This window comes from Oncorhynchus mykiss, chromosome 11 (genome assembly GCF_013265735.2).
Source record: "Oncorhynchus mykiss isolate Arlee chromosome 11, USDA_OmykA_1.1, whole genome shotgun sequence".
NCBI classification, from domain to species: Eukaryota; Metazoa; Chordata; class Actinopteri; order Salmoniformes; family Salmonidae; genus Oncorhynchus; species Oncorhynchus mykiss.
The window spans coordinates 35,325,248-35,353,134 of NC_048575.1; the positions used below are offsets into that span (position 1 = coordinate 35,325,248).

At 44.3% G+C, this 27,887-nt stretch overlaps 1 protein-coding gene across 5 annotated transcripts in view; it reads right to left on the reverse strand.

The window, feature by feature from the left end:
* The window catches only part of LOC110535617 (voltage-dependent L-type calcium channel subunit beta-2), a 129,662-nt gene that overhangs the window by 99,483 nt on the left and 2,292 nt on the right, over positions 1 to 27,887 (reverse strand). For 4 of the 5 annotated variants that reach the window (XM_036935349.1, XM_036935348.1, XM_036935351.1 and 1 more), the window contains exon 2: positions 27,291 to 27,383. In XM_036935349.1, coding sequence (XP_036791244.1) covers positions 27,291 to 27,383 — 93 coding nt within the window. Of the gene's footprint in view, positions 1 to 7,545; positions 8,615 to 27,290; positions 27,384 to 27,887 lie in introns of those variants that run through there. The other variant, XM_036935352.1, reaches the window with a different exon arrangement.

The window sequence follows — 27,887 nt, forward strand, 5'->3', positions numbered from 1 at the left end:
TTGAAACAAACTGGCACAAAGAGACAGGAAACACAGGGATAAATACACTGGGGAAAATAAGCGACACCTGGAGGAGGTGGAAACAATCACAAGGACAGGTGAAACAGATCAGGGCGTGACAGATATAGGAAAGAGAGGGAAGCTGTATTTTGAGAAGCGCCTAACCAGACACCACCAGACACTATTACGGTTTACATGTTCAGCATCAATCTCGTAAAAGCCGAGCCAAAGGAGAGTGGTGCCACTTCGCCATCATCATTACTTCACTGTTTCCAGGGTTGTATTAATTAGGAACCAAACAGAAGCAAGCCAAAATGGGGAGAGGCCTACCTGAATTAGTCCTCTAATGTATACGAACCAGGCCTGTAGTAGGGCTATTTACAAAGCAGCACCTACAGACAGATCCCACTGATCCAGGATCTGTCCACATCACACTCACACCCACTCTGTGAGGTATGTTACATACACAAGGCCTCTACAGACATATCACAGTTTCCACTAGTCTGAGGGTGAGATGATAGATTATGTAAAAAACCTGTAAAAACGGTGAAACTAAGACATTCCGTTAGGAGTCCCTACTACACTCTGGAAAAGTGGAGGAACGCACATCCACTGCCAAGGAAGCCCAGCTCCAGACAAAGTGTCCACAGCTCCAGACAAAGTGCCCAATGTTCCGGTTCTGATCCCATAGCCTGAAAAAATGGGAATTCCTGGCCACACACTCACCAGGGGAGATTAGCTCACCGCTAGCATTCATTAATTTAACTACAGTTTCAGGTAAAAATGTATTATTTTTTTAAATGCTCTGTCTCATTTACACTGTGTAATATATTGACGGTCCCTAACTAGCCACGGAGAAAGGCTATCCAAAGTCAGACCAATTTTGCTACGGTAGCACATCAGCCAGTTGAAGCTAATTGGCGAAAGAATTTGGCTAACTCTTAAGAAACAAACACACAAAACCAACTCACGTTAGAATTCAGTCATGGCCACCAGCATTTCTTAATGAACCAAATCCAAAAACGAGGCAAATCAGGATGTTCAGCAACCCTTTAAAAGCACAAGCACACACATCTAACAACCTACAGTATCAAAATCCCACACTTCCCATTAGAAAGTAAGGGGAGGTTACCTAGACACAGATTAAGCCCCTGAAATAATAAACACTTTCAATGGAATGTCCCCTAAAACCCTCCCAAACTTTTACAGATGCACAATTGAGAGCATCCTGTCGGGCTGTATCACCGCCTGGTACGGCAACTGCACCGCCCACAACCACAAGGCTCTCCAGAGGGTGGTGCGGTCTGCACAACGCATTACCGGGGGCAAACTACCTGCCCTCCAGGAGACCTACAGCACCCGATGGCACAGGAAGGCCAAAAAGATCATCAAGGCAGTGGCTCGGGTGGTTGTTGTAACCACCCGAGCCACTGCCTGTTCACCCCGCTATCATCCAGAAGGTGAGGTCAGTAAAGGTGCATCAAAGCTGGGACCAAGAGACTGAAAAACAGCTTCTATATCAAGGCCATCAGACTGTTAAACAGCCATCACTAACACAGAGAGGCTGCTGCCTACATACAGAATTGAAATCATTGGCCACTTTAATAAATGGATCACTAGTCACTTTAATAATGCCACTTTAATAATGTTTATATTACTCATCTCATATCTATATACTGTATTTTATACCATCCATTGCATCTTGCCTACGCCGCTCTGTCAATGCTCATCCATTTATTTATTTGTATATATTCTCATTCCATTCCTTTACTTAGATTTGTGTGTATTAGGTAGTTGTTGTGGAGTTGTTCGATTACATGTCAGATACTGCAGCACTGTCGGAACTAGAAGCACAAGCATTTCACTGCACTCGCAAAAACATCTGCTAACCATGTGTATGTGACCAATACAATTTGATTTGATTTTAAATGCTCCCTTAGTCCAGGACTAGGCTTAACCTGTGTCCAGGAAACAGTTTCTACTCTGTTGCTGCTACGCTGGCTTGGTTGCCGTCTCTGTTCAGCTATTACATTCCACTCCTTGCCACTCCTGTCATTTGCCAAAGAGGCTGGCCAATCGGCAATCTTCAAATATTAACATTCTATCATGAATGAGCTCGAGGAGATTTGATTCCTGATTCAATATCCCTCAGCGCTATCGTCCAATGACAATGTTTATGCAAATGAGACTGTCAGGAAACACTGGGCATTCTGACATAATACATGCCATTGTAAACATAAACATTAGACGCAAGGAGAAAAGAGTATTCCCGTTTATTGCATTTTACCACCAGCAAATTTGATCACAAATATATATATTTTGGATTGTTCAAAATAAGTGACCAAATTATAGCTTATTGCTACTTCTGGGACACGCATTGGGTTAGGCTACTGGTTCAAGAGCTATAAAAGGGAATACACAGTGGATGGAAAAGGGGGGCCAGTGTAGATGCCAGGGGAGATGGATGAATTGCACAATTAGGAAACAGAGAAGACATATGTGTAAGTTAGAAGTTAATTAATTCATTAGGTTGGGCTATTAATTCACCATTTGTATGCTAGCCAATATATTAGGCCCAGCCTACTACAGTGAATTTAGGTGACCAACTGTACCTATGCTATGCAAGCCAGAAATAAAACAACATTTCTGATGAATGTTTTGTGCCAATGAATTGAAGTTGAACATGGCTAAATGTGTCAATTTAATAAAATAAATGAAATACAAAAAGTATAGTGACTACTGTCTAGGCCTATTTAATGAAACCCTGGCTGTTGACATAGGGAACAGATTGCAAAGCAGGCAATCAACGATTCCCCTCTGAGCTCCTTTTGGGAAATGGCTACTTCACGTTCTCATCCATAAACACATATCAAATGCAAGTGTGCTGTCCAGCAGCTCACAGCAGGATGGTCTTTTCATTAGGAGGGGCGTCAACTGTCCAGCAGCTCACAGCAGGATGGTCTTTTCATTAGGAGGGGCGTCAACTGTCCAGCAGCTCACAGCAAGATGGCCTTTTCATTAGGAGGGGCGTCAACTGTCCAGCAGCTCACAGCAGGGTGGTATTTTCATTAGGAGGGGCATCAACTGTCCAGTAGCTCACAGCGTGATGGCCTTTTCATTAGGAGAGGCATCAACTATGGATTGAAAAATAATGATTATGAGCACATTTCCTCAATTTAAATATTAGGCCTATGTGGACATCTATACAATTGGCAGCGAAGCCTGAGTGATCAGTGTAGCCTTTTATCATCTAGACATGATGTCAAATTATCTTTGTGCCTAGAATAAAAACCACTTTGTTTCCGTCATAGACTCAATTGAATGAAAATAATGTAGAATTACAGTGGGCAGATTGGGAAAACGAATGTCCATTCTGAAAGTATCCTAAAGTAGCCTGTCTGGACTCTGTCTGGACTCCAAGGTAGGATGGACAAATAATATAACTGAAATGAGCATTTCAACATTTCAGAAATGTAAGCAACTGATTAACGGTATGCAAGTGAAACAAACCTATCTCTATTGAATCTTGTAGCCTAATACCTTCTGTGTCATTATTTATCTTTCTCTCATCTACAGTCCTCTCTTGCCACTTTGATCAACATGATCTTACGTTGACACTGCCTTCTCACAAGGGAATGGCTGCAGCAGGCCGTAACGGTATTGCTTATTGTTGTTCTTAAAATGATCATTCTAGATTGCGACAGATTTGCACACACCTCATGTTCCATTTACGTTCCATGACGTTGATTTACGGTGCAACTGCGCCGTGAATCTGCCTGCATATTGAACGTGGAGATTGACAAAAGGCCAATGTCTTTGGCAAACGACAGGAGTGGTAAGGAGTTTAATTCTAGCTAAAAAAAGACCAGAACCAAGACTACTGCTACGCTGAATGTGCTGCTAAGCTCTTATACAGGCTACAAATGTACTACTCTCCAGTCCCGTTGCACGATGGGAACCAGTAAGAGTGAACAAAACAGTTAGGCTGGGCCTGCTGTCTTCAATTAGCCCAGTTTCCGTGCAGTGTCTGAGACTGCCATGGCCCTTTAGTCTGCTGCGTGTCAGAGTCAGAACGAGTCCCATTCAGCAAGGTCTCCCTCCGTGCTCTAAATTCCATCGCGAGCGGAATTGTGTTCCGCCCCATTTCCGACGTAAAACAGCGGTTTGGGCCTCCATACTGGAAACATGTGAGAGGAGTGTCATAGAAAGAGTGGTGTGTCACGGAAGGAAGCCGTCTCGGAGTTCAAAAGCAGATAGACTCACATGAACGTGCTTGGGCTCTTACCACACCATATGCACCATATACTTCATACTTTTGGCCATAGTGTACACAGAATGTACAAAACATTAGCAACACCAGCTCTTTCCATGACATAGACTGATCTGGTAAATCCAGGTGAACGCTATGATCCCTTTTTGATGTCACTTGTTAAATCCACTTCAAATCAGTGGATGTTTAAGCCTTGAGACAATTGAGACATGGATTGTGTTTGTGTGCCATTCAGAGGGTGAACGGGCAAGACAAAAGATGTAAGTGCCTTTGAACGGGGTATGGCTCTTGGTGTTCTTGGGGGAGAATATACACGACTGTGATTATTCTCTTCGATCATAATCCCAGTTGTGTATATTCCGCCCCAAGCAGACACATCGGCGGCCCTGAACGAACTTCATTGGACTCTATGTAAACGGGAAACCACATATACTGAGGCTGCTTTCATTGTAGCTGGGGATTTTAACAAGGCTAATCTGAAAACAAGGCTCCCTAATATTGTTATTCTAACTTCAGCGATGCATATAAGGCCCTCCCCCGCCCTCCTTTCGGAAAAGCTGACTACTAAAACAGGAAACACCCGTGCTCAGGTCTGTTCAACGCTGGTCCAAAAAATCGGATTCCACGCTTCAAGATTGCTTCGATCACGTGGACTGGGATATGTTCCGCATAGCGTCGAACAACAACATTGATGAATACGCTGATTCGGTGAGCGAGTTTATTAGCAAGTGCTTCGGCGATGTTGTACCCACAGCGTCTATTAAAACTTTCCCCAACCAGAAACCGTGGATTGATGGCAGCATTCGTGCAAAACTGAAAGCGCGAACCACTGCTTTTAATCAGGGCAAGGTGACCGGAAACATGACCGAATACAAACAGTGTAGCTATTCCCTCCAAAAGGCAATCAAACAAGCTAAGCGTCAGTATAGAGACAAAGTAGAGTCACAATTCAACGGCTCAGACACGAGAGGTATGTGGCAGGGTCTACAGTCAATCACAGACTACAAAAGAAAAACCAGCCCCGTCGCGGACCACGATGTCTTGCTCCCAGACAAACTAAACAACTTCTTTGCTCGCTTTGAGGACAATACAGTGCCACTGACACGGCCCACTAACAAAACCTGCAGGTTCTCCTTCACTGATTTGATTTGATTTAATGTTTTGTACACTCGGTGAATACACAAATTAAATCATTACATTCTTTATTAGTTTCACCCTTCCACAAGGAATGCCTTTTGCATTTTTAAAAGCATCCCACACACAGAGAGAGTTCTTGGCCTCTGCTCAGAGCATCCTGCAAAGTACGGAGTAGGACAACAGCCATCTCTCCAGCTGTACAGGAGCAGTAAGCCTAAATCCTGCCTGCAGCCCTGCACTAATCCACTCATCACTCAGATTAAAATCCACTCTTTGTAAATGTTAATCCAGACCACAGCAGCATGAGTGTGCATGCCGCTCAGACATGGTCAAATTGACTTAGACAGAGACCATTGAGGAAGAGCGGTAATGAGGATTTTGTTGTCGTTGCAGTGGATAATATACAACCATTATGCCAGCAAAAAGACTTAAATTGTCTGATATAACAGCTGTTCTGGGAGCACATTGCATGTGTTGTATGCTGATTGGACTGGAGTAATTTGTCCATATAAATTAATGTAGAACCTGTATGGCTTTGTCCTAAATTATACCCTATTCCCCATATAGTGACTTAACTATACTAAATAGGGAATAGGGTGTATTTTGGGACGAACACTGTATGTATGTAGCCTACTGTAAGCACTGGTTGGCTCTGATTTGGACCAGTGAAATCATCCTAATGGAATGACATACTATAGACCAATTCTAAGAGCATTCTATTCACATTAACATCCAAGCTCTGTCTGAGATCTGGAATGACATCATTATTCATACAAAGGTGAACCCAATGAAATGTCACTACTGCACTATTGCATCATGAGTTGATTATAGTAACATAAAAGCTGCGGTACTAGGTGCATGTGTAAAATGTGTGTGTGTGTGTGTGTGTGTGTGTGTGTGTGTGTGTGTGTGTGTGTGTGTATAAATCATCTAATCTGAAAGGTGCTATAGGGGCATCTAGTGGTGACAGTAGTCATGCAATAAAACGATTATCTCTTGTCTATGCAGTCATTTTGTTATAGATTGTTTGTGTGTGTGTGTGTGTGTGTGTGTGTGTGTGTGTGTGTGTGTGTGTGTGTGTGTGTGTGTGTGTGTGTGTGTGTGTGTGTGTGGCAAAAACAGTTGCTACTATGTCAGAGTATACTGTGCAGAGCCAAGATACTTCTATTTATCCTGTCTATAACTGGGCATGAGTCCACCCAAACACTCATACCAAGACAATCAGACACTGTTAGAGACCTGAACCAGCCCAAAGTCAAATTTTGGGGAAAAAGCAACACAAATGGCAGATATTTCAAATTTTCAGAAGCACCTCGTCTCATGTTGACCAAGTCTGCCGCTGCCCTGCCATTCCCCCCCTTAAATGCCAGGGAGGAGGAACCCTTGAATGTTTGCTCCATTAGGCTGATGTACAAATGAAAAGCCTGTCCCCCCTTAAACTCATTCTATCTGTTAGACAGCATTACAGCCCAGACGCTCACACACAAAGAAGAGAGATGAAATAAACGGAGTAAAGCCCATTAAAAACTCTGCCGTCAGCCAAGCATGAGCCATGTGGACATCGCTCTCAGCCACCCACTGACTGCATCCTAATCTCTCTCCGTCCGTCCGTCCCCATATAAACATGGGATAAATCAATCGACTGCCTCTTAGTGTGGTTTGCTGGCTGGGCGCACATGATGCCAAACGGCGGAGTTCTGTAGAGAGAGCTGCCGGTCTGCTGAGAGTCGATAGAGAAAAAAAATGGTCTCAGTAAGACCGTGTGTAGTCTCAGTTAGACAGGGTGCAGAGAAATCTGCAAGGTTGCAGATAAACAGGTGTGTGTGTGTGTGTGTGTGTGCGTGCGTGCGTGCGTGCGTGCGCGTGTATGTGTTTACACTTTCAGGCAAACATGTACATACATACACTCCGAAAACATGTGCATGTGCCTGCATGTACACACACGCATGCGCACATACACATGACTTTTGAACGAGCTACAGGTATTCCTAGAAAGCGTCATTACATGAACCGTTTCCTCAGTGTATTTGTTGTTGACAACAGCAGAGCATTACTAAGACTCATGCAGTACGCAGTATGCCTCCGGTGTTCCCTCTCTGTCTCTGTCCTAAATTGAGAGAATTAGGCAGCAGACTCACGTATGGAAGCTGTGCTCTCCGGCGATGGCCCAGCCCACAGCACGGCATGAAGGGAACCAGGGGGGTTCAGGAATGGACGGCAGCCGCCTCACAAACACTGTGTCAGGCAGCAGCATCCACTCAGCCTCGGTCCATGGCTTTACACTCTGCCCGCAGGGGGGAGCAGGAGAGGAGAGGAGGGGCGGAGGTGGAGAGAGAGAGAGAGAGAGGTACGAAGGAAGGAGACAGAGGGACGGAGTAGCAATAGAGAGCAGAGGAGACTGTCGTATCCACGCCGAGCCCCCCTCCTCCCCTTCCACACGTGCACTTAGATCCTCACAGACAGACCCAAGCACTATCTAACTCTCGGCAGGGCAGTTTCCACGGTGAATTCGACCCTGTGCCTCCTTAGCCTCCAGCCCGCCCACATGTCCCACAGCACAGCAGAGAGGCAAAGAGAGTAGAGTGCCTCTGAGTGAGGCACAGGTCTGTTGCAGCACTGCCAGTTACCCCACCTTAAATCCTTATTCTCTTCAGCACCCCAGGGTTGCTCCTCTATCTAGCTTTAACCAAATCCTCTGCAGTGCTGCTGCTTTTCAGCTCCCTGCTGTGGCTGGCTGGCTCCCTTGGTTCTGGTGTGTGTGCTGTGACAATGTCCTGTAGAGGCTCCTGGGGGACACGCGGTGCAGACATGGGTTCTGACTCAGACGCGGAGGTGGAGCTACCGGTGTCCTTTATTGACCGCTGTTCTTCCTGATGGGGGGCGCCGCCTTCGCCACTTCTCCCTCTCTGCCACCTTGGGTTCAGTCAGATGGGTGGACAGGAAAGTCAACAGGGCTTTTTTCTCTCTTCTTCTTCTTCTTTCTCTCTCTTCTGTAGAACGTGTTTTGCTGGCAGGGAGAGTTCTACAGGGCAGTGGTCAGGGCAGAGGCTCAGACAGAGAGCTGGCTGCTGGGCTGGCTGGGGAAAACAGAGACGGTGTGTCTTGTTGTGTCTGTTTGTCTGGTGCAGAGAGCAGCAGCAGTAGCAGGACTCTCTCTCTCTTACTCTCTCCCTCTGGTGCAGAGAGCAGTCACAGATTCTCTGGCTCAGTCATGTCTGAGAACTGAGTGGAACGCTGGCTTCATCGCCCCCCCCCCCTCCTCTTTCCTTACCCTGCCCAGTGCACTCCGCCTAACAGATGATTAAGTCCAGACCTTATATACTCACTGCTGTGTCTCTGCTGTGATCAAGCCTTCCATCTCCTTACCACCCCCCCCCCCCACTTGCTCAACCTACCCTTCCCCCGAGAGGAGAGGGGCATAACAGAAAGATAGCGAAGGAGACGGAGAGAGAAGCTTAGAGAGGAAAGGGGGCATAACAGAGGGATAGGGAAGGAGAGAGAGAGAGAGACTGTTGCTGTGCGTTTCCCCCTATCTTTACCATTGTCGCCTCCCTGCATTGAAGACACACACAGAATGAATTTCAATTGGCCACCGGCACTACCAGCTTATAACATTAGCTTTACCCTCACGTTCTCTCCCTCTGCCTCCATCAACCCTGACGGCACACCCCAACTTTCTTTCTTTATTTCTCACTCCCTCTACTATCCGTCTCTCCCTCATTCTTGTTCCCTCTCTCTCTACCGCTCACCATCTCTTTTACTTTCTCTCCCTCTCTCTCTCCCATTGATGGGAATCCTCTCCCTTTCGGTGTCTTAAAGGCCGGTATTAATGAGTACATTCACTCTGCCTCCAGGGGAGAGCTGTGCTGTTAGCGTCACACACTTTCAGTAAGCAGCAGCATTTCTTCAGACTCTCTTCATTCTACAGGAACCGCAGTGTTTTTATTCCTCCTGCCAGGGAGTCACTTCAAATCAAATCAAAGTTTACTGGCCGCGTACACAGTTTAGCAGATGTTATAGCGGGTGCAGCAACATGCTTAGCGCCGAACAATGCAGCAAAATGTCAACAAGTGTCTTCAGTGTCTGCCGTCCTTATAGCACAATGTTGCTCTTTGTTTGATTCCGGCTAATGTATTAATATTATGCAGAGATGACACTGATAAAGCGGCATCTGCTGTGCTGTGACTACAACAGACAGCGGTAAACACGGGTGTCCCCTACACCGCTCCATGGGGCAAGGGCCGCCACTGATGGTGTCTCTCTCTCCTCTCCTCCACTGCTGCTGCTAATATACAGTGACTTCGGAAAGTATTCAGACCCCTTTACTTTTTCCACATTTTGTTACGTTACCACATCATTCTAAAATGGATGAAATAAAATACATTCCTAAGCAATCTACACAAAACACCCCAAAATGGCAAAGCAAAACAGTTTTGAAAAATTATAATAATACAAAAAACAGAAATACATTATTTACATAAGTACTCAGACTCAAAATTGAGCTCAAGTGCATCTGTTTTCATTGATCATCCTTTGATCATCCTTTACCTGTGGTAAATTCAATTGATTGGACATGATTTGGTAAGGCACACACCTGTCTATATAAGGTCTCCCAGTTGACAGTGCATGTCAGAGCAAAAGCCATGAGTTCGAAGGAATTGTCCACAGAGCTCCGAGACAAGACTGTGTCGAGCACAGATTTGGCGAAGGGTACCAAAACATTTCTGCAGCATTAAAGATCCCTAAGAATGAAAGAAGTTTGGAACCACCAAGACGCTTCCTAGAGCTGGCTGTCTGGTGAAACTGAGCAATCGGGGGAGAAGGGACTTGGTCAGGGAGGTGACCAAGAACCCGATGGTCACTGACAGAGTGTTAGAGTTCCTAAAGAATCTTCCTGGAGGACAACCATCTCTGAAGCACTCCACCAATCAGGCCTTTATGGTAGAGTAGTATGACGGAAGCCACTCCTCAATAAAAGGCACATGACAGCCTGCTTGGAGTCAATGTAAATAGTCCGGGTGACCATTTGATAAATTGTTCAGCAGTATTTTTGCTTGGGCGAAGAAGCTGTTAAGGAGCCTTTTGCACCTTGACTTGGCGCTCCGGTACAGCTAGCATAGAGAACAGTCTATGACTTGGGTGACAGCAGTCTTTGACAATTTTCTTTGGCACCAGATAGTATATATGTCCTGGATGGCAGGAAGCTTGGCCCCAGTGATGTACTGGGCTGTACACACTACCCTCTGTAGTGGCTTATGGTCAGATGCCGAGCAGTTACCATACCAAGTGGGGATGTAACCGGTCAGGATGCTCTAGATGGTGCAGCTGTAGAACTTTTTGAGGATCTGGGGACCCATAACAATTTTTTTCTTCACGACTGTCTTGGTGTGTTTGGACCATGATAGTTTGTTGGTGATGTGGACACCAAGGAACTTGAAACTCTCGATCCACTCCACTACAGCCCCATTGATGTTAATGGGGGTCTGTTCGGCCCTCCTTTTCCTGTAGTCCACAATCAGCTCCTTTGTCGTGCTCACATTGAGGGAGAGGCTGTTATCCTGGCACCACACGGCCAGGTCTCTGACCTCCTCCCTATAGACTGTCTCATCGTTGTGTCGTCAGCAAACTTAATGATGGTGTTGGAGTCATGCTTGGCTATGCAGTCGTGGTTGAATAGGGAGTCCAGGAGGGGACAAAGCCTACCCTTACCACCTGGGGGCGGCCCATCAGGAAGTCCAGGATCCAGTTGCAGAGGGAGTTGTTTAGTCCCAGGGTCCTTAGCTTAGTGATGAGCTTTATGGGCACTATGGTGTCGAACGCTGAGCTGCAGTCAATGAACAGCATTCTCACATAGGTGTTCCTTTTGTCCAGGTGGGAAAGGGTAGTGTGGCGTGCGATTGAGATTGCATCATCTGTGGATTTGTTGGGGCCTCCAACGTGAGTGCTATGGGGTGGTAGTCATTTAGGCAGGTTACCTTCGCTTTCTTGGTTATTACAAACTCGGTCAGGGAGATGTTGAAAATGTCAGTGAAGACACTTGCCTGTTGGCCAGGAGTACACGTCCTGGTAATCTGTTTGGCCCTGCGGCCTTGTGAATGTTGACCTGTTTAAAGGTCTTGCTCACATTGGCTACGGAGAGCATGATCACACAGTTGTCCAGAACAGCTGGTGCTCTCATGCACACTTCCGTGTTGCTTGCCTTGATGCTAGCATTAAAAGGCATTTAGCTCATCTGGTAAACTTGCGTCACTGGGCAGCTCGCGGCTGGGTTTCCCTTTGTAGTCCGTAATAGTTTGCAAGCCCTGCCTTATCCGACCAGTGTCAGAGCCGGTGTACTAGGATTCAATCTTAGTCCTATATTGTCGCTTCGCCTGTTTGATGGTTCATCTGAGGGCATGGCGCGATTTCTTATAAGCATCCGGATCAGTGTCCTGCTCCTTGAAAGCGGCAGCTCTAGCCTTTAGCTCCGTGTGGATGTTGCCTGTAATCCATGGCTTCTGGTTGGGATATGTACACACGGTCACTGTGGGGACAACGTCGTTGATGCACTTATTGATTTAGCCGGTGACTGAGGTGCTATACTCCTCAATACCATTGGATGAATCCTGGAACATATTCCAGACTGTGCTACAAAACAGTCCTGTAGCATAGCATCTGCGTCATCTGACCACTTCCGTATTGAGCGAGTCACTGGTACTTCCTGCTTCGGTTTCTTCTTGTAAGCAGGAATCAGGAGGATAGAATTATGGTCATTTTTGCCAAATGGATGGCGAGGGAGAGCTTTGTATGCGTCTCTGTGTGTGGAGTAAAGGTGGTCTATAGTTTTTTTCCCTCTTTTTGGACATGACATGCTGGTAGAAATTAGCTAAGTTTGCTTGCATTAAAGTTCCCGGCCACTAGGAGCGCAGCTTCTGGATGAGAATTTTCTTGTTTGGTTATGGCCTTACACAGCTCTTTGAGTGCGGTCTTATTGCCAGTATCGGTTTGTGGTGGTAAATAGACGGCTACAAATAATATAGATGAAAACACTCTTGGTAGATAGTGTTGTCTACAGTTTATCATGAGTTACTCTACCTCAGGCGAGCAATACCTCAAGACTTCTTTAGACTTCGCGCACCAGCTGTTATCGACTAATAGACTCACACCCCCACCCCTCGTCTTACTAGACGTAGCTGTTCTGTCCTGCCGATGCATGGAATACCCAGACAGTTCTATATTATCCGTGCTGTCGATCAGCCACGACTCGGTGAAACATCAAATATTACTGTTTTTAATGTCCCATTGGTAGGATAATCTCGAACAGAGATCATCCAGTTTATTTTCCAGTGATTGCACGTTGGCCAATAGAATGGATGGTGGAGGTGGGTTACCCACTCACTGACAAATCCTCACAAGGCACCCCGTCTTCGCCCCCTATATTTCCGTCTTTACTTCGCGTGAATGACAGGGATTTGGGCCCGGTCATGAGGAAGCAGTATATCCTTTGCGTCAGGCTCATTAAAGAAAAAATATTTCTCCAGTTCGAGGTGAGTAAAACAAACAAACTAGCACAGTTGGTTAGGGGCTCACAAAACAGCAGCTATCCCCTCTGGCGCCATTATCCATTTGGGACCCTATTCCCAATATAGTGCACTACTATTTTTTTTAACCCTTTTTCTCCCCAATTTAGTGGTATCCAATTGGCAGTCTTGTCTCATCGTCCCATATGGACTCAGGAGAGATGAAGGTCGAGAGCCGTCCATCCACCTGAAACACACCCAACCAAGCCACATTACTTCTTGACACAATGCCCGCTTAACCCGGAAGCCAACCTCACCCATGTGTCAGAGGAAACACCATACACCTGGTCCACCGTATCAGCATGCATGCACCTGTCCCGCCACTGGAGTCGCTAGAGCACAATGGAACAAGGACATCCCTGCCGGAAAATCCTGCCCGAAACCGGATGATGCTGGGCCAGCTACGACAGCACCTGGATTCGAATCAGGATCACTAGTGGCACAGCTAGCACTACGATGCAGTGCCTTAGACTACTGCACAACTCAGGTGGCAATAGAGCACTACATTTGACCAGAGCACTATAGGATATATGGTGCCAGTTGAGACGCAGCCATAATCTCTCTGTGACGTGCCCCTCTCTTTGTTCATGCTGCTACTCTCTCTGCTCCATCTAGTACGCTCCACAGGTTCCAAAGAGCCATTTGTCACAAGGACAATCGCAATGTGACTTCTGCTGTCAAATCATAGGCTAGAGAGCTGGTCTGGGACAAGGGGCAAACACAGTTCTCTATAGGCCAGGCCAGTTTGACAAAAGAACAGTCTGCGTCCCAAATGGTACCGTATTCCCTATACAGTGCATTCGGAAAGTATTCAGACCCCTTGACTTTTGCCACATTTTGTTACAATTCCTTATTCTAAAATGGATTACATTGTTTTTTTTCACTCATCAATCTACACACAATACCCCATAATGACAAAGTAAAAACAGGTTTTTAGAATAATTTTTTGTAAATGTATTAAAAATATAAAACTGAAATTTGACATTTACATAAGTATTCAGACACTTTACTCAGCACTTTGCTGAAGCACCTTAGGCAGCGATTACAGAGTCTTCTTCGGTATGACGCTGCAAGCTTGAAACACCTGTATTTGGGGAGTTTCTCCCATTCTTCATTGCAGATCCTCTCAAGCTCTGTCAGGTTGGATGGGGAGCATCGCTTTACAGATATTTTCAGGTCTCTCCAGTGATGTTCGATCGAGTTCAAGTCTGAGCTCTGGCTGGGCCACTCAAGGACATTCAAAGACTTGTCCCGAAGCCACTCCTGCATTGTCTTGGCAGTGTGCTTAGGGTCGTTGTCCTGTTGGAAGGTGAATCTTTGCCCCAGTCTGAGGTCCTGAGCGCTTTGGAGCAGGTTTTCATCAAGGATCTCTCTGTACTTTGCTCCGTTCATCTTTCCCTTGATCCTGACTAGTCTCTCAATCCCTGCCGTTGAAAAACATCCCCACAGGATGATGCTGCCACCACCATGCTTCACCGTAGGGATGGTATTGGCCAGGTGATGAGCGGTGCCTGGGTTCCTCCAGAAGTGACCCTTGGCATTCAGGCCAAAGAGTTCAATCTTGGTTTCATCAAGCCAGATAATCTTGTTTCTCATGGTCTGAGAGTCCTTTAGGTGCCTTTTGGCTGTCATGTGTCTTTTACTGAGGAGTGGCTTCCCTCTGGCCACTCTACCATATAGGCCTGATTGGTATAGTGCTGCAGAGATGGTTGCCCTTCTGGAAGGTTCTCCCATCTCCACAGAGGAACTCTGGAGCTCTGTCACCTCTCTGACCAAGGCCCTTCTCCCCCAATTGCTCAGTTTGGCCGGACGGCCAGCTCTAGGAAGAGTCTTGGTGGTTCCAAACTTCTTACATGTAAGGATGATGGAGGCCACTGTGCTCTTGGGGAACTTCAACGCTGCAGGAATGTTTTGGTACCCTTCCCCAGATCTGTGCCTCAACACAATCCTGTCTCAGAGCTCTACGGACAATTCCTCGTGGCTTGGTTTTTGCTCTGACATACACGGTCAACTGTGGGACCTTATATAGACAGGTGTGTGCCTTTCCAAATCATGTCCAATCAATTGAATTTACCACAGGTGGACTCCAAATCAAGTTGTAGAAACATCTCAAGGATGATCCATGGAAACAGGATGCACCTGAGCTCAGTCTCATAGCAAAGGGTCTGAATACTTACGTAAATAATGTATTTCAGTTTTTTATTTGTAATAAATGTGCTACAATTTCTAAAAACCTGTTTTCACTTTGTCATTATGCTGTATTTTTTTATTATGCAAAAGGGAAGTGGTCTGAATACTTTCCGAATGCACTGTAACAGTACGTACAGATAACCTCCAGTGATGCTTTCACACCTACTGTAATCAATCAATATATATTAATTCCCTATCTGGACTGGGTAAACCTTTTTAGAGCTCACTTGTCAGAATTAAACACGGCGCATTCTTTCCTCGATGCGTTGATAAATCACGTCAATGCTCTGTGGCAGGTGTAGCAGGTGTCACTGTTTTGATGAAGGAGCATCAATGCAGGCAGAGACCTCTCCACCTTTCGGAGGCAATGGGGGGAGGGTAGAGGAGGGGGGTACTTTCACAATCGATCAGAGAAGTGATCATCACTCACTCTCTGGTGACACAGTGACCATGACAAATAGCTGAGGGTCGTGATACACCGCTCTGCAACACAATCTGTGCTATCTGAATAAGAACACATGGAAATGAGTAGCGTTGTGAGGGTGCAGAGTATCTTTCAGGGACATGGACCTAACAGGTACTATACTATTCCACTCGAGGCCACCAGTTACAGTTGAAGTTGGAAGTTTACATACACCTTAGCCAAATACATTTAAACTCAGTTTTTACATTTCCTGAAACTTAATCCTAGGAAAAATTCCCTGTCTTAGGTCAGTTAGGATCACAACTTTATTTTAAGAATGTGAAATGTCAGAGTAATAGTAGAGAGAATGATTTATTTAAACTTTTATTTCTTTCATCACATTCTCAGTGGGTCAGAAGTATACATACAGTCAATTAGCATTTGGTAGCAATGCCTTTAAATTGTTGGGTGAATTTTGGCCCATTCCTCCTGACAGAGCTGGTGTAACTGAGTCAGGTTTGTAGGCCTCCTTGCTCGCACACGCTTTTTCAGTTCTGCTCACACATTTTCTACAGGACACATTTTCTACAGGATTGAGGTCAGGGCTTTGTGATGGCCATTCCATTACCTTAACTTTGTTGTCCTAAAGCCATTTTGCCACAACTTGGAAGTATGCTTGGGGTCATTGTCCATTTGGAAGACCCATTTACGACCAAGCTTTAACTTTAACTGATGTCTTAAGATGTTGCTTCAATATATCCAGATTATTTTCCTCCCTCGTGATGTCATCTATTTTGTTAAGTGCACCAGTCCTCCTGCAGCAAAGCACCCCCACAACATGATGCTGCCCCCCACGTGCTTCACGGTTAGGATGGTGTTCTTCGGCTTGCAGGCCACCCCCTTTTTCCTCCAAACATAACGATGGTCATTATAGTCAAACAGTTCTATTTTTGTTTCATCAGACCAGAGGACATTTCTCCAAAAAGTACGATCTTTGTCGCCATGTGCAGTTGCAAACCGTAGTCTGGCTTTTTTATGGTGGTTTTGGAGCAGTGGCTTCTTCCTTGCTGAGCGGCCTTTCAGGTTATGTCGATATAGGACCCGTTTTACTGTGGCTATAGATACATTTGTACCTGTTTCCTCTAGCATATTCACAAGGTCCGTTGCTGTTGTTCTGGGATTGATTTGCACTTTTCGCACCAAAGTACGTTCATCTGTAGGAGACAGAACGCGTCTCCTTCCTGAGTGGTTTGACGGCTGCGTGGTCCCATGGTGTTTATACTTGTGTACTATTGTTTGTACAGATGAACTTGGTACCTTCAGGAGTTTGGAAATTGCTCCCAAGGATGAACCAGACTTGTGGAGGTCTACAATTTTCTTCTGAGGTCTTGGCTGATTTATCTTGAGTTTCCCATGATGCCAAGCAAAGCGGCACGGAGTTTGAAGGTAGGCCTTGAAATACATCCACAGGTATACCTCCAATTGACTCAAATTATGTCAATTAACCTATCAGATGCTTCTAAAGCCACGACATTATTTTCTGGAAATTTCCAAGCTGTTTAAAGGCACAGTTAACTTAGTGTATGTAAACTTCTTACCCACTGGAATTGTGATACAGTGAAATATAAGTGAAATGATCTGTCTGTAAACAATTGTTGGAAAAATGATTTGTGTCGTGCACACGGTAGATGTCCTAACCGACTTGACAAAACTATAGTTTGTTAACCTCTCTGGGATATGTTGGACGGTAGCGTCCCACCTGGCCAAAAGCCAGGAAAAATGCAGAGCGCCAAATTCAAATAAATTACTATGAAAATCTAACTTTCATGAAATGACACATGCAAGATAGCAAATTAAAGCTATAATTGTTGTTAATCCAGCCAGCATGTCAGATTTCAAAAGGCTTTTCGGTGAAAGCACACAAAGCTATTATCTGAGGATAGCACCTCCGTAAACAAAGAGAGAACACATATTTCAACCCTGCAGGCGCGACACAAAACGCATAAATAAAAATATAATTAATGCCTTACCTTTGACAAGCTTCTTTTGCTGGCACTCCAATATGTCCCATAAACATCACAAATGGTCCTTTTGTTTGATTACTTCCGTCGATATATATCCAAAATGTCCATTTATTTGGCGCGTTTGATCCAGAAAAACACTGGTTCCAACTTGAGCAATGTGACTACAATATATCTCAAAAGTTACCTGTAAACTTTGCCAAAACATTTCAAACTACTCTTGTAATACAACTTTAGGTATTTTTTAACGTAAATAATCGATCAAATTGAAGACGGGATGATCTGTGTTCAATACAGGAAGAAAACAAACTGAAGCATGCTTTCTGGTCACGCGCCTCTATCTAACAGTACACTTCAAGTGACCCTCGTTCAAGATGGCCGTACTTCTTCATTGCACAAAGGAATAACCTCAACCAATTTCTAAATACTGTTGACATCCAGTGGAAGTGATAGGAACTGCAAGAAGGTCCCTTAGAAATCTGGATTCCCAATGAAAACCGTTGAAAAGAGAGTGACCTCAAAAAAAGACAAATCTGAATGGTTTGTCCTCGGGTTTCGCTTGTTATACTTACAGACTATGATTCAAAAGTTTTAGAAACTTCAGAGTGTTTCCTATCCAAATCTACTAATATGCATATCTTATCTTCTGGGGATGAGTAGCAGGCAGTTGAATTTGGGCATGCATTTCATCCGGACGTGAAAATACTGCCCGCCGTCACCAAGAAGTTTTAACAAGACTGGTGGACTGGTTGAAAAACGAGTTTTAATGACTCCAACCTAAGTGAATGTAAACTTCTGACATCAGCTGTATGTATCAATACTACAAGCTGCCACGGGTTTAATGAAAATACCAGCACACCACTATTTATCAGAAATACAAAGTAATGATTCACAGTGATACAAAAAATACAAGGACACAGAGGATTCAGATACAAGGATGTCATTGTCTATTATTCTGAGGAAAGTACAACGCGACTTGGCAGGTCTCAGTCAATGTCTGTCCTGCAGACATTCTCAATCAATCACTGATAATGCATCCCAAATGGCACCCTCTTCCCATGTACAGTACACTACTTTTGACATGATCCCATAGGGCTCTGGTCAAAAATGTTGCACTATATCGGGAATAGGGTGACATTTGGGACGCACACATCCTGAAACAGCAGGTGCCTGAAGATAAAAACTGCCCTGCTTGTAACAGAGGGCACTGTTCTCTAATGCTTCCTCTCCTGACAGGACAGAGGAAGGAAGGAGAATATGCAGGCATCCATCTTACATCTTGCACTCAGATAAACAAAACAAGGTTACTCCTGGATATATTACACTGATTCTATGCCATTCATGGGCATTATAGACCATACAATTAACATAGAAACAATCTACTCTAATACTGCAACAGAAACAAAACATTTTATATTTTAATTTCGTCTCCTAGATAGTTTAGTACCTATTCACAGTGGCGACCCGTCATTCAGGGCAGGTGGGGCAGAGCCTGTTTTGAGACCGACATTTTTAGCAAAAAAATGTTAAATCAAATTATTAAAATATATATTTTTGGGGTGGGGCTTGCCTGTTTTGCATGTTATCACATTTGCAAACAACGTAAAAAATTATATATATCATTGAGTTAATAAAACAAACAAACATGGTCTCTTTTTTGTTTTCTTGAGAAAGGCAGCTCCAAAATGCAGGTGTTTCAGCCTAGCTCAATGCTTTCTGTGGTGGTAGCGCGAGCCAGCAGAAAATAGGAGCATTGCGCCGTGATTGGATCAGTGTTCTGCCACTCATGGGGACACTACATCACAGGCCAAGTCTAAGTCCTTAGTAAGAGTAGACGTTGAACATTTAAGCCCTTTGGGTCCTGCCATAGAGTTACATTAGAAGAGCCCTTCCAAGAAGGCTCAAGGTCAATGGCCACAGATAAAATGACTGATCATGTCAACATCTTAGCTAGCAGTCATCATCATGAATCAAGTCGACAATCTCCTGGCAAATCCTTTTTAATTATTTTCATTTGAAGAGAAATAATGAAGATAAATGACAGATACAACACATCGGTGCTCATCGGCAATTGGGCATAAACAAGTTGGAAATAGCAAATTCAACAATGAGTGGTTTGGAAGGAATCAGTGGCTAACTGCAAGCATTGCAAAGCAACCACTTGCCTGCTATTCATTGGAGTGGCTGTGTGTGTTTTGTTTCTGAGTTCCCACTATAAATCCAGAGAATGCCAGACTTTGATGACAAATAACAACATTTGCCCACAAAGGAGGCTGTCTAGTTTGAGAAACAGACACCTCACAAGTCCTCAACTGGCAGCTTCATTAAATAGTAACCGCAAAACACCAGTCTCAAGGGGCGACTCCAGAATGCTGGCCTTCTAGGCAGAGTTCCTCTGTACAGTGTCTGTGTTCTTTTGCCCATCTTTATCTTTTATTTTTATTGGCCAATCTGAGATATGGCTTTTTCTTTGCAACGCTGCCTAGAAGGCCAGCATCCGGAGTCACCTCTTCACTGTTGACGTTGAGACTGGTGTTTTGAGGGTACTATTTAATGAAACTGCCAGTTGAGGACTTGTGAGGTATCTGTTTCTCAAACTAGACACTCTAATGTACTTGTCCTCTTGCACAGTTGTGCACCGGGGCCTCTCACTCCTCTTCTGGTTAGAGCCAGTTTGCTCTGGCGCCGACAGAGATGGCAGCCTCGCTTTGCATTCCTAGGAAACTATGCAGTATTTTGTTTTTTTACGTGTTATTTATTACATTGATAACCCAGGTAATCTTAGGTTTTATTACATACAGTCGGGAGGAACTACTAGATATAAGAGCAACGTCAACTCACCATCATTACGACCAGGAATACGACTTTCCCGAAGCGGATCCTGTGTTTTGCCCACCACCCGGGACAATGGGTCGGATCCTAGCCGGTGAACCAATACAACGACGCCGTAAAAGGGGCAGACGAAGTGGTCTTCTGGTCAGGCCCCCGGGGACAGGCACACCGCACACCGCTTCCGAGCATACTACTCACCAATGTCCAGTCTCTTGACAACAAGGTTGATGAAATCCGAGCAAGGGTAGCATTCCAGAGAGACATCAGAGACTGTAACGTTCTTTGCTTCACGGAAACATGGCTCACTCGAGACACGCTATCGGAGTGGGTACAGCCAGCTGGTTTCTTCAGGCATCGCGCCGACAGAAACAAACATCTTTATGGTAAGAAGAGGGGTGGGGGGGGGTATGCCTTATGATTAACGAGACGTGGTGTGATCATAACGACATACAGGAACTCAAGTCCTTCTGTTCACCTGACTTAGAATTCCTCACAATCAAATGTTGACCGCATTCTCTACCAAGAGAATTCTCTTCGATTATAATCACATACGCATATATTCCCCCCCAAGCAGACACATCGATGGCCCTGAACAAACTTTATTTGACTCTATGTAAACTGGAAACCACATAGCCTGATGCTGCATTCATTGTAGCTGTGGATTTTAACAAGGCTAATGTGAAAACAAGACTCCCTAAATTCTATCAGCAGATTGTGCTACCAGGGCTGGTAAAACCCTGGATCATTGTTATTGTAACTTCCGCGTCGCATATAAGGCCCTCCCCCGCCCACCTTTCGGAAAAGCTGACCACGACTCCATTTTGTTGCTTCCAGCCTATAGACAGAAAGTAAAACAGGAAGCTCCCGCTCTCAGGTCTGTTCAACGCTGGTCCGACCAATCTGATTCCAAAATTGCTTCGATCACGTGGATTGGGATATGTTCCGCATTCCGCAAACAACAACATTGACGAATACGCTGATTCTGTGAGCGAGTTCATGTTGTGTAGTAAGCTGTTAGAAGCCCATGTGCCTCACCCTAATAATTTGGTCTATTTTAACCAACTCGGTATTGTAAACACATTGTTCGTTGCCAGGGTGTGCTTTTTGCAGACTTTTTTGTACAGCTTTGACAGTGCTACTGATAGTAGTGGTGGCGCTTGGCTTGCACATGCAAATTCAGCATACACAAGATTCTATAATAGAATTGTGTTATTATTTAGTGTTTTTTTCACATATATCTGTTTTGACACGCAAAGACCCAAACGGCCTTCAATGTGCCTCACTCTAATAATTTGGTCTATTTTTACCTCTTAATTTCGCCTCCTGTTATAACTTGGTGGTGCACATGTAGCCTATAACCTGTTTTAGAGAAATGTAATCATTGAATATTGTAAGATCTTTCATTGTCTGATTATATGCACCCTTTATTTATCCTACAGTTTTGACTTGGTGTACAGCGAGTACACTGTAAGAATGGCCCATGTTCTGAATTCTGTCGCTGTACATTTCAAAATTGCTGAACAAAAAGTTATATTGACTACGTCCGTCGTCGCTCGCTCACTAATGTCTTAATCAAAATGACGGATTGCCTCTTATCCGCTTGTCGTCTCCTTATGCCATAGTTTGTACATCTCAATTGTCAATAGAAACCACATTTGTTTAAGGAAGTCAGCCATATCAGCTATGTTTTTTTTAAAGGCAGTAAATGAGGCTGAATGAACTGTTCGCAGACATGCCTCTGCTGATGTAGCAGTGGTAAGGTGTTGGTACTGCTGTTGGGACTCTGCTGTTGGGACAGCTTTATGTAGACCTTAACAGTTTGTGGGCACCTTTTGTCATCATTATAGTGCAATGAATGTATTGTTTAGGGTTGTGTTGTGTAGTGGCATTTCTGCCATGCATCCCACATTTTTTGCTTGTTTGCCTCACCAAGACATAAATGCTGAAATGGCCACTGCCTATTCATATAACTTCAACTCTAAGGATAGGTCAAACATGCATGCAAACACTGACTGACAGTCATTAGCTCATAGTCATGATGGATGTATAACTCTCTTTATTTCTTACCACCTGATGGCAGTCTTGCTGTTCTGTGCCGGTAGCTTAAACTGTGAAACGATGTGCTACCATAAACCGGCTTACAGCAGCCAGGCCATCCGTCCTTCTCCTAAGCCATTTATTTAGTATTCATGCGCATTTAAAATAAATGGTTATTCTGTTATTATGATAAAAACAAAAGCACTGCATATGTAACCAACAAGAAGCAGCATGCTCGGGTCAGTTGTCTTTGGCTCATAGATCACAAAAAAGAAGTACAGTTGGAGACTTTGGTACATTCTCTCCACATTTGGTGTATCTCTAAACATTGTCAGCAGGGCTCAGGTCTATAAGGTTGTCAGCAGGGCTCAGGTCTATAAGGTTGTCAGCGGTCTGAACAGAGGCGACTAGGTTACTCCATGCCCTGTCTGTGTCCCTTGTATCCATTACATAAAACCCCCTAGGGTTGCCAGATCTGATAAGGAAAATAGCCAATAGGACGCTTACGTAACCCCTTCCCTTCATTAATGGGAGAAAACATAATCTGGCGGATGAAAAGAAAAGAAAAAAAGTCTGTAATCAAGATAACGAAAAAGGGGTTTCCTCCAACCACACCACACCCTGCCTTTTAGACACCCCACCACCACTAGCTCCACTCCTATCCGTATGGAGAGAGGATCAGCATCCCAAATGGCATCCTATTCCCTACTTACATAGTGCACAAAGTATTACCAGGGCCCATAGGGTGCATCATAGTGCACTATATAGGGCACTTTGTAGGTTATAGGATTACATTTGGGACGCATGCTGAGAATCATTCCATTTTGGACACACAAAGGGCCTAAAATCTCAAACAAATTAGACTGCGATGCCCTTCAATCTTTTATCCCTGCGATTATACAGTATCAGTTACTATCCCCTCAATGACATTCAGCTCGATTCCACTTTTTTTATGGAATCCATCACTCAATTTAGTAGAAACTACTCCTTCTTCCCCCAGAGCTGGGCTGTGAGTTAAAGCAGATAGTGACCACACCACCACTACTCCCACTGCTGACTGAGTGATCCAGACCGCCACTGCTCTCAACTTCCTCCATCCTATACTGTTAACCTCATGGGCAGTAAGAGTCACAGGGCACCTCTTTCTTTCTTTCTTTGCCCTCTCACTCTTCTCTCTCACACTGTCAACTTAATTAAATTCAAAAGGGGCTTTATTGGCATGGCAAACATATGTTTACCAATGATATATACACTAGATGACTGACAGGGGCACTGTTTTGAAGCCAACACGCCTCCATGTTGGTACTACTCCTCCTTTGTATAATAGATTTTTGAAGCTATAGAAATGCATTTATTCATGTCTACATTCGTTTTTGACAGGTATATTCTATTACAGACACCTTAATGCATATGTTCAAATTATATGTGAGCTAAACATAACATTTGTTAATGTAAAAATCCTTAACGTATATTTTTTAAGAGTACTAATCTTACTGTCCCCACTACAACAACAAAAAACTGTAATACGTGTCATTTTGTTCTTGAAACGTTTAATTGAAATACTGTAGAATTCCATTTATTCTGAAGAGCCTTCGATGTACTGAACACTCTGAACACTCGCCCACATGAATGCTGGGATTGAGTCACCATTGCAACAGGTGTGGTGTTGAGGGAGACGGGAGAAGAGTAGAAGGCACTCAACCAACGTCAGACAAGTCGCAACCCAAAATAATATGAGCATTTGGAAGGAATAGGAGAGACTCCCCACTTGACACACAATGGTTGAATCAACGTTGTTTTAGAGCTGGGCGATATGGATAAAATTGACCAATGAGCTGGGCGATATCGCAATAAATTGACCAATGTTTTTGGCTATAGACACATATTTTCTCTAGTGCCAAGTAATTACAACTGAGATGGGAAATAAGCTACAATGAAATTTTCCATACGCACAAAATGCTTATTTCTCAAAAATGTTATGCACAAGTGTATTTAGATCTCTGATAGTGAGCATTTCTCCTTTGCCAAGATAATGCATCCACCTGAAAGGTGTGGCATATCAAGAAGCTAATTAAACAGGTGCACCTTGTGCTGTGGATAATAAATGGCCACTCTAAAATGTGCAGTTTTGTCACACAACACTATGCCACAGATGTCTCAAGTTTGGAGGGAGCATGCAATTGGCATGCTGACTGCAAGAATGTCCAACAAAGCTGTTGCCAGCAAACTGAATGATAATTTATCTACCATAAGCTGCCTCCAACATCATTTTAGAGAATTTGGCAGTATGTCCAAGCGGCCTCACAACCGCAGACCACGTGTAACCACGCCTGCCCAGCACCACCACATCCGGCTTATTCATCTGTGGGATCGTCTAAGACCAGCCACTCGGACAGCTGATGAAACTGAGGAGTATTTCTGTCTGTAATAGAGACCTTTTGTGGGGAAAAACTAATTCTGATTGGCTGGGCCTGGCTCCCAAGTGGGTGGGCCTATGCCCTCCCAGGCCCCTGCCCAGTCATGTGAAATCCATAGATTAGGGCCTAATGAATTTATTTCAATTGACTGATTTCCTTAAATGAACAGTAACTCAGTAAAATCATTGAAATTGTTGCATGTTGCATTTATATTTTTGTTCATAATAGATGACAACAGTACTAGTTGATTACTTTTTTCAAATCCAATGTATTTTCCACGTCAGGGCCAGTTCCAGGCATAAGTGACAAAAGCAGGGGTCGCTTAGAATACACTAGGTGCAAATTAGAAGTTTGATTGAGAATCAGCAGCTTTTAGCAGTTTTTCTCTTGTTATGTCCGTCACTGACAGTCCCTCAATTAGCCATTTCAGCTAACAATTTTTTGATTGGTAGTTAGTCTAGCCAGCTTTCTAAACTTGTAGTAATCATGGCCGAATACCGACCGGGCACGCAGGGCACGTGCCCTGGCACCTTGACCTCCAGGTGGCCCCCCATGATTTTGAGAGTCATTCTCACTCAGATATCATATTTATATGGCATAAATCACATAATGTACCTCAAACTATTATTATAGTTTTAAAAAGATATCTAATTTCAATATGTATACATTTGGGGCTGAACATGGTGAGAGTCCTGATAACAAAGAGGGAAGATGATTAGACAATAAAAAATAACTTGACAGCTTGATGAATAGGCTAGTGAAACAACACATTTTCCTCCTCATATTTGAAACCCAGTTCCCAGTATGGTGTTAGTTTAAAGTTTTAAACACTGCAGCCTCATACTTGTGTGAGAAGTGAAAATAATCACGTCCAACAAGATGGAGAGAGTGAGGAGGAGGGAAAGAAGGTCAGCTTAACCACTGTTATGATAAAACAATTCACAACTGTGTATTTATGTTAGTTCCTAACAGAGTTCCTGGAATGGCTGCTATTCCTGGGGTCCTCTTCCAGGAAACATCTAAAAGGGGATACTATGTCTGCTCTTCACTTTGCCCGTCTGATCTTGTTAAAACCTTTCCCCCCTCTCAGTTTTTTTTATATCTCTCTCTACTTTTCTCTCACTCCCCATCCTACTTGCTACATCATGTCTGGGTATCTCTCTCAGTAGGGTTGTGTCTCAGATGTACTGTAGTTGCTTGTCTGACCCTCGTACTGAACAACATTCCTGCCTCTCTCTTTTTTTTATTTTCTCTCTCCTACTTTTCTTTCCTCTTCCCTATCCTAATTTCCACTTAAATCCAGGTATCTTCTGCAGTGTTGTGTCTCAGAGATGTAAGTTACTCTCAGTCTAATTGAGTTTAGCCACGATGACTCAGAGACGTTAAAGGGGGTGGGCCTAATGAGCCTGTTGGAATACCCAGGGGGATTGTGGGAATGGACGTGTGACAGCTTCACAGGACCAGTCTTCCCTCGGGGGTCGAGACATATCATATCACTGCCGAGAAGACCTTCATCACCACCCCCTAATCTACCCAGCAGGTCCTCGCTGATCCGCTGTCAGTGCAATATAAACACATGGAAAAAGCAAATGCGAACATCTCGTAGCCTCAATTCAAACACCTTTTCTGTCTGAGAGAAAGGAGGTGGCAATTCCACAGCGTGCCATATTGGTCCGATACACTTCGATTGGCGACAAAGAGGAGGCGATCTTTAACTCCTCCAAAAAAGGCAGAAATATTTCGGCAGAGGCGCCTATCCGTAACCCGGTCTCTCCCACTCTGTCCCTGCAGGTCTGCTGCTCAACAAAGACCAGACACCGTGAGTGCTTCACATACACACTGTGTAGCACAGAGGGTCTGTTTTATAACAGGCCACAGTGTCAGCAGCCACTCTCAAGCACTTTGACTGCAAAGCTAAAGAGCCGCCTGCAGTTCACAGAGACCGTTAACATCCTGAACCCAAGCTATGTTTATAACGGGGGCTTTCATTGCAACATGCATTGATTTATATCAATGACTTTGCATTTTTTTGCTCTTACGCCAGTCTGAACATACCGGCTATGTACTGTAAACCATAGAAATAGAATGTTCTAATTACAGTATATGCTGTAAACATCCAGTGCAGACACGATGTCATAAGTGTCCGATGAACGGTTATTGAATCATATATGCCTTGAGATGTCATCACATTCATTCCATTAAGGTTACACTCATGGCCCATCTCTAACACATTCACAGTCAGATCACTCTCACTCTCACACCACACACTCTCACTTCAGCTCAGATTCACACTGCTAACAATTGAAATCACTGCCTTTACAGAAAAGTAGAGACCTCCAAGATACCCAGGTGGTAAACGCCTTGTAAATGGAATGTGTCTTCCCTTTAGATAAGCTGAACACAATGTGCTACTGCTTCCCTTACCTGTCGCACAAAGCTGTTGGTTGTTGTATCTGAAGAGGTGCTGCCGTCTGATCCTTTGAATCTGCCTTTTCTCCGTGCTCCTTTTCCATGTGACTTTAGCAGAAGGAGAAAAGAGAAGAATAACATGAAAGGACCATTATCAGCAGGTAACACAGTAGAACCTGAAAAACAAGACATATTGGGAATTGATCGTTAATAGAGTGATATGAGCAAAGTTTCTGGTGACGTTGAGACTGGTGTTTTGCGGGTACTATTTAATGAAGCAGCCAGTTGAGGACTTGTGAGGCGTCTGTTTCTCAAATTAGACACTCTAATGTACTTGTCCTATTGCCCAGTTGTGCACCGGGGCCTCCCACTCCTCTTTCTATTCTGGTTAGGGCCAGTTTGCGCTGTTCTGTGAAGGGAGTAGTACACAACGTTGTATGAGATCTTCAGTTTCTTGGCAATTTCTCGCATGGAATAGCCTTAATTTCTCACAACCAGAATAGACTGACAAGTTTCAGAAGAAAGTTATTTGTTCCTGGCCATTTTGAGCCTGTAATCGAACCCACAAATGCTGTTGCTCCAGATACTCAACTAGTCTAAAGAAGGACAGTT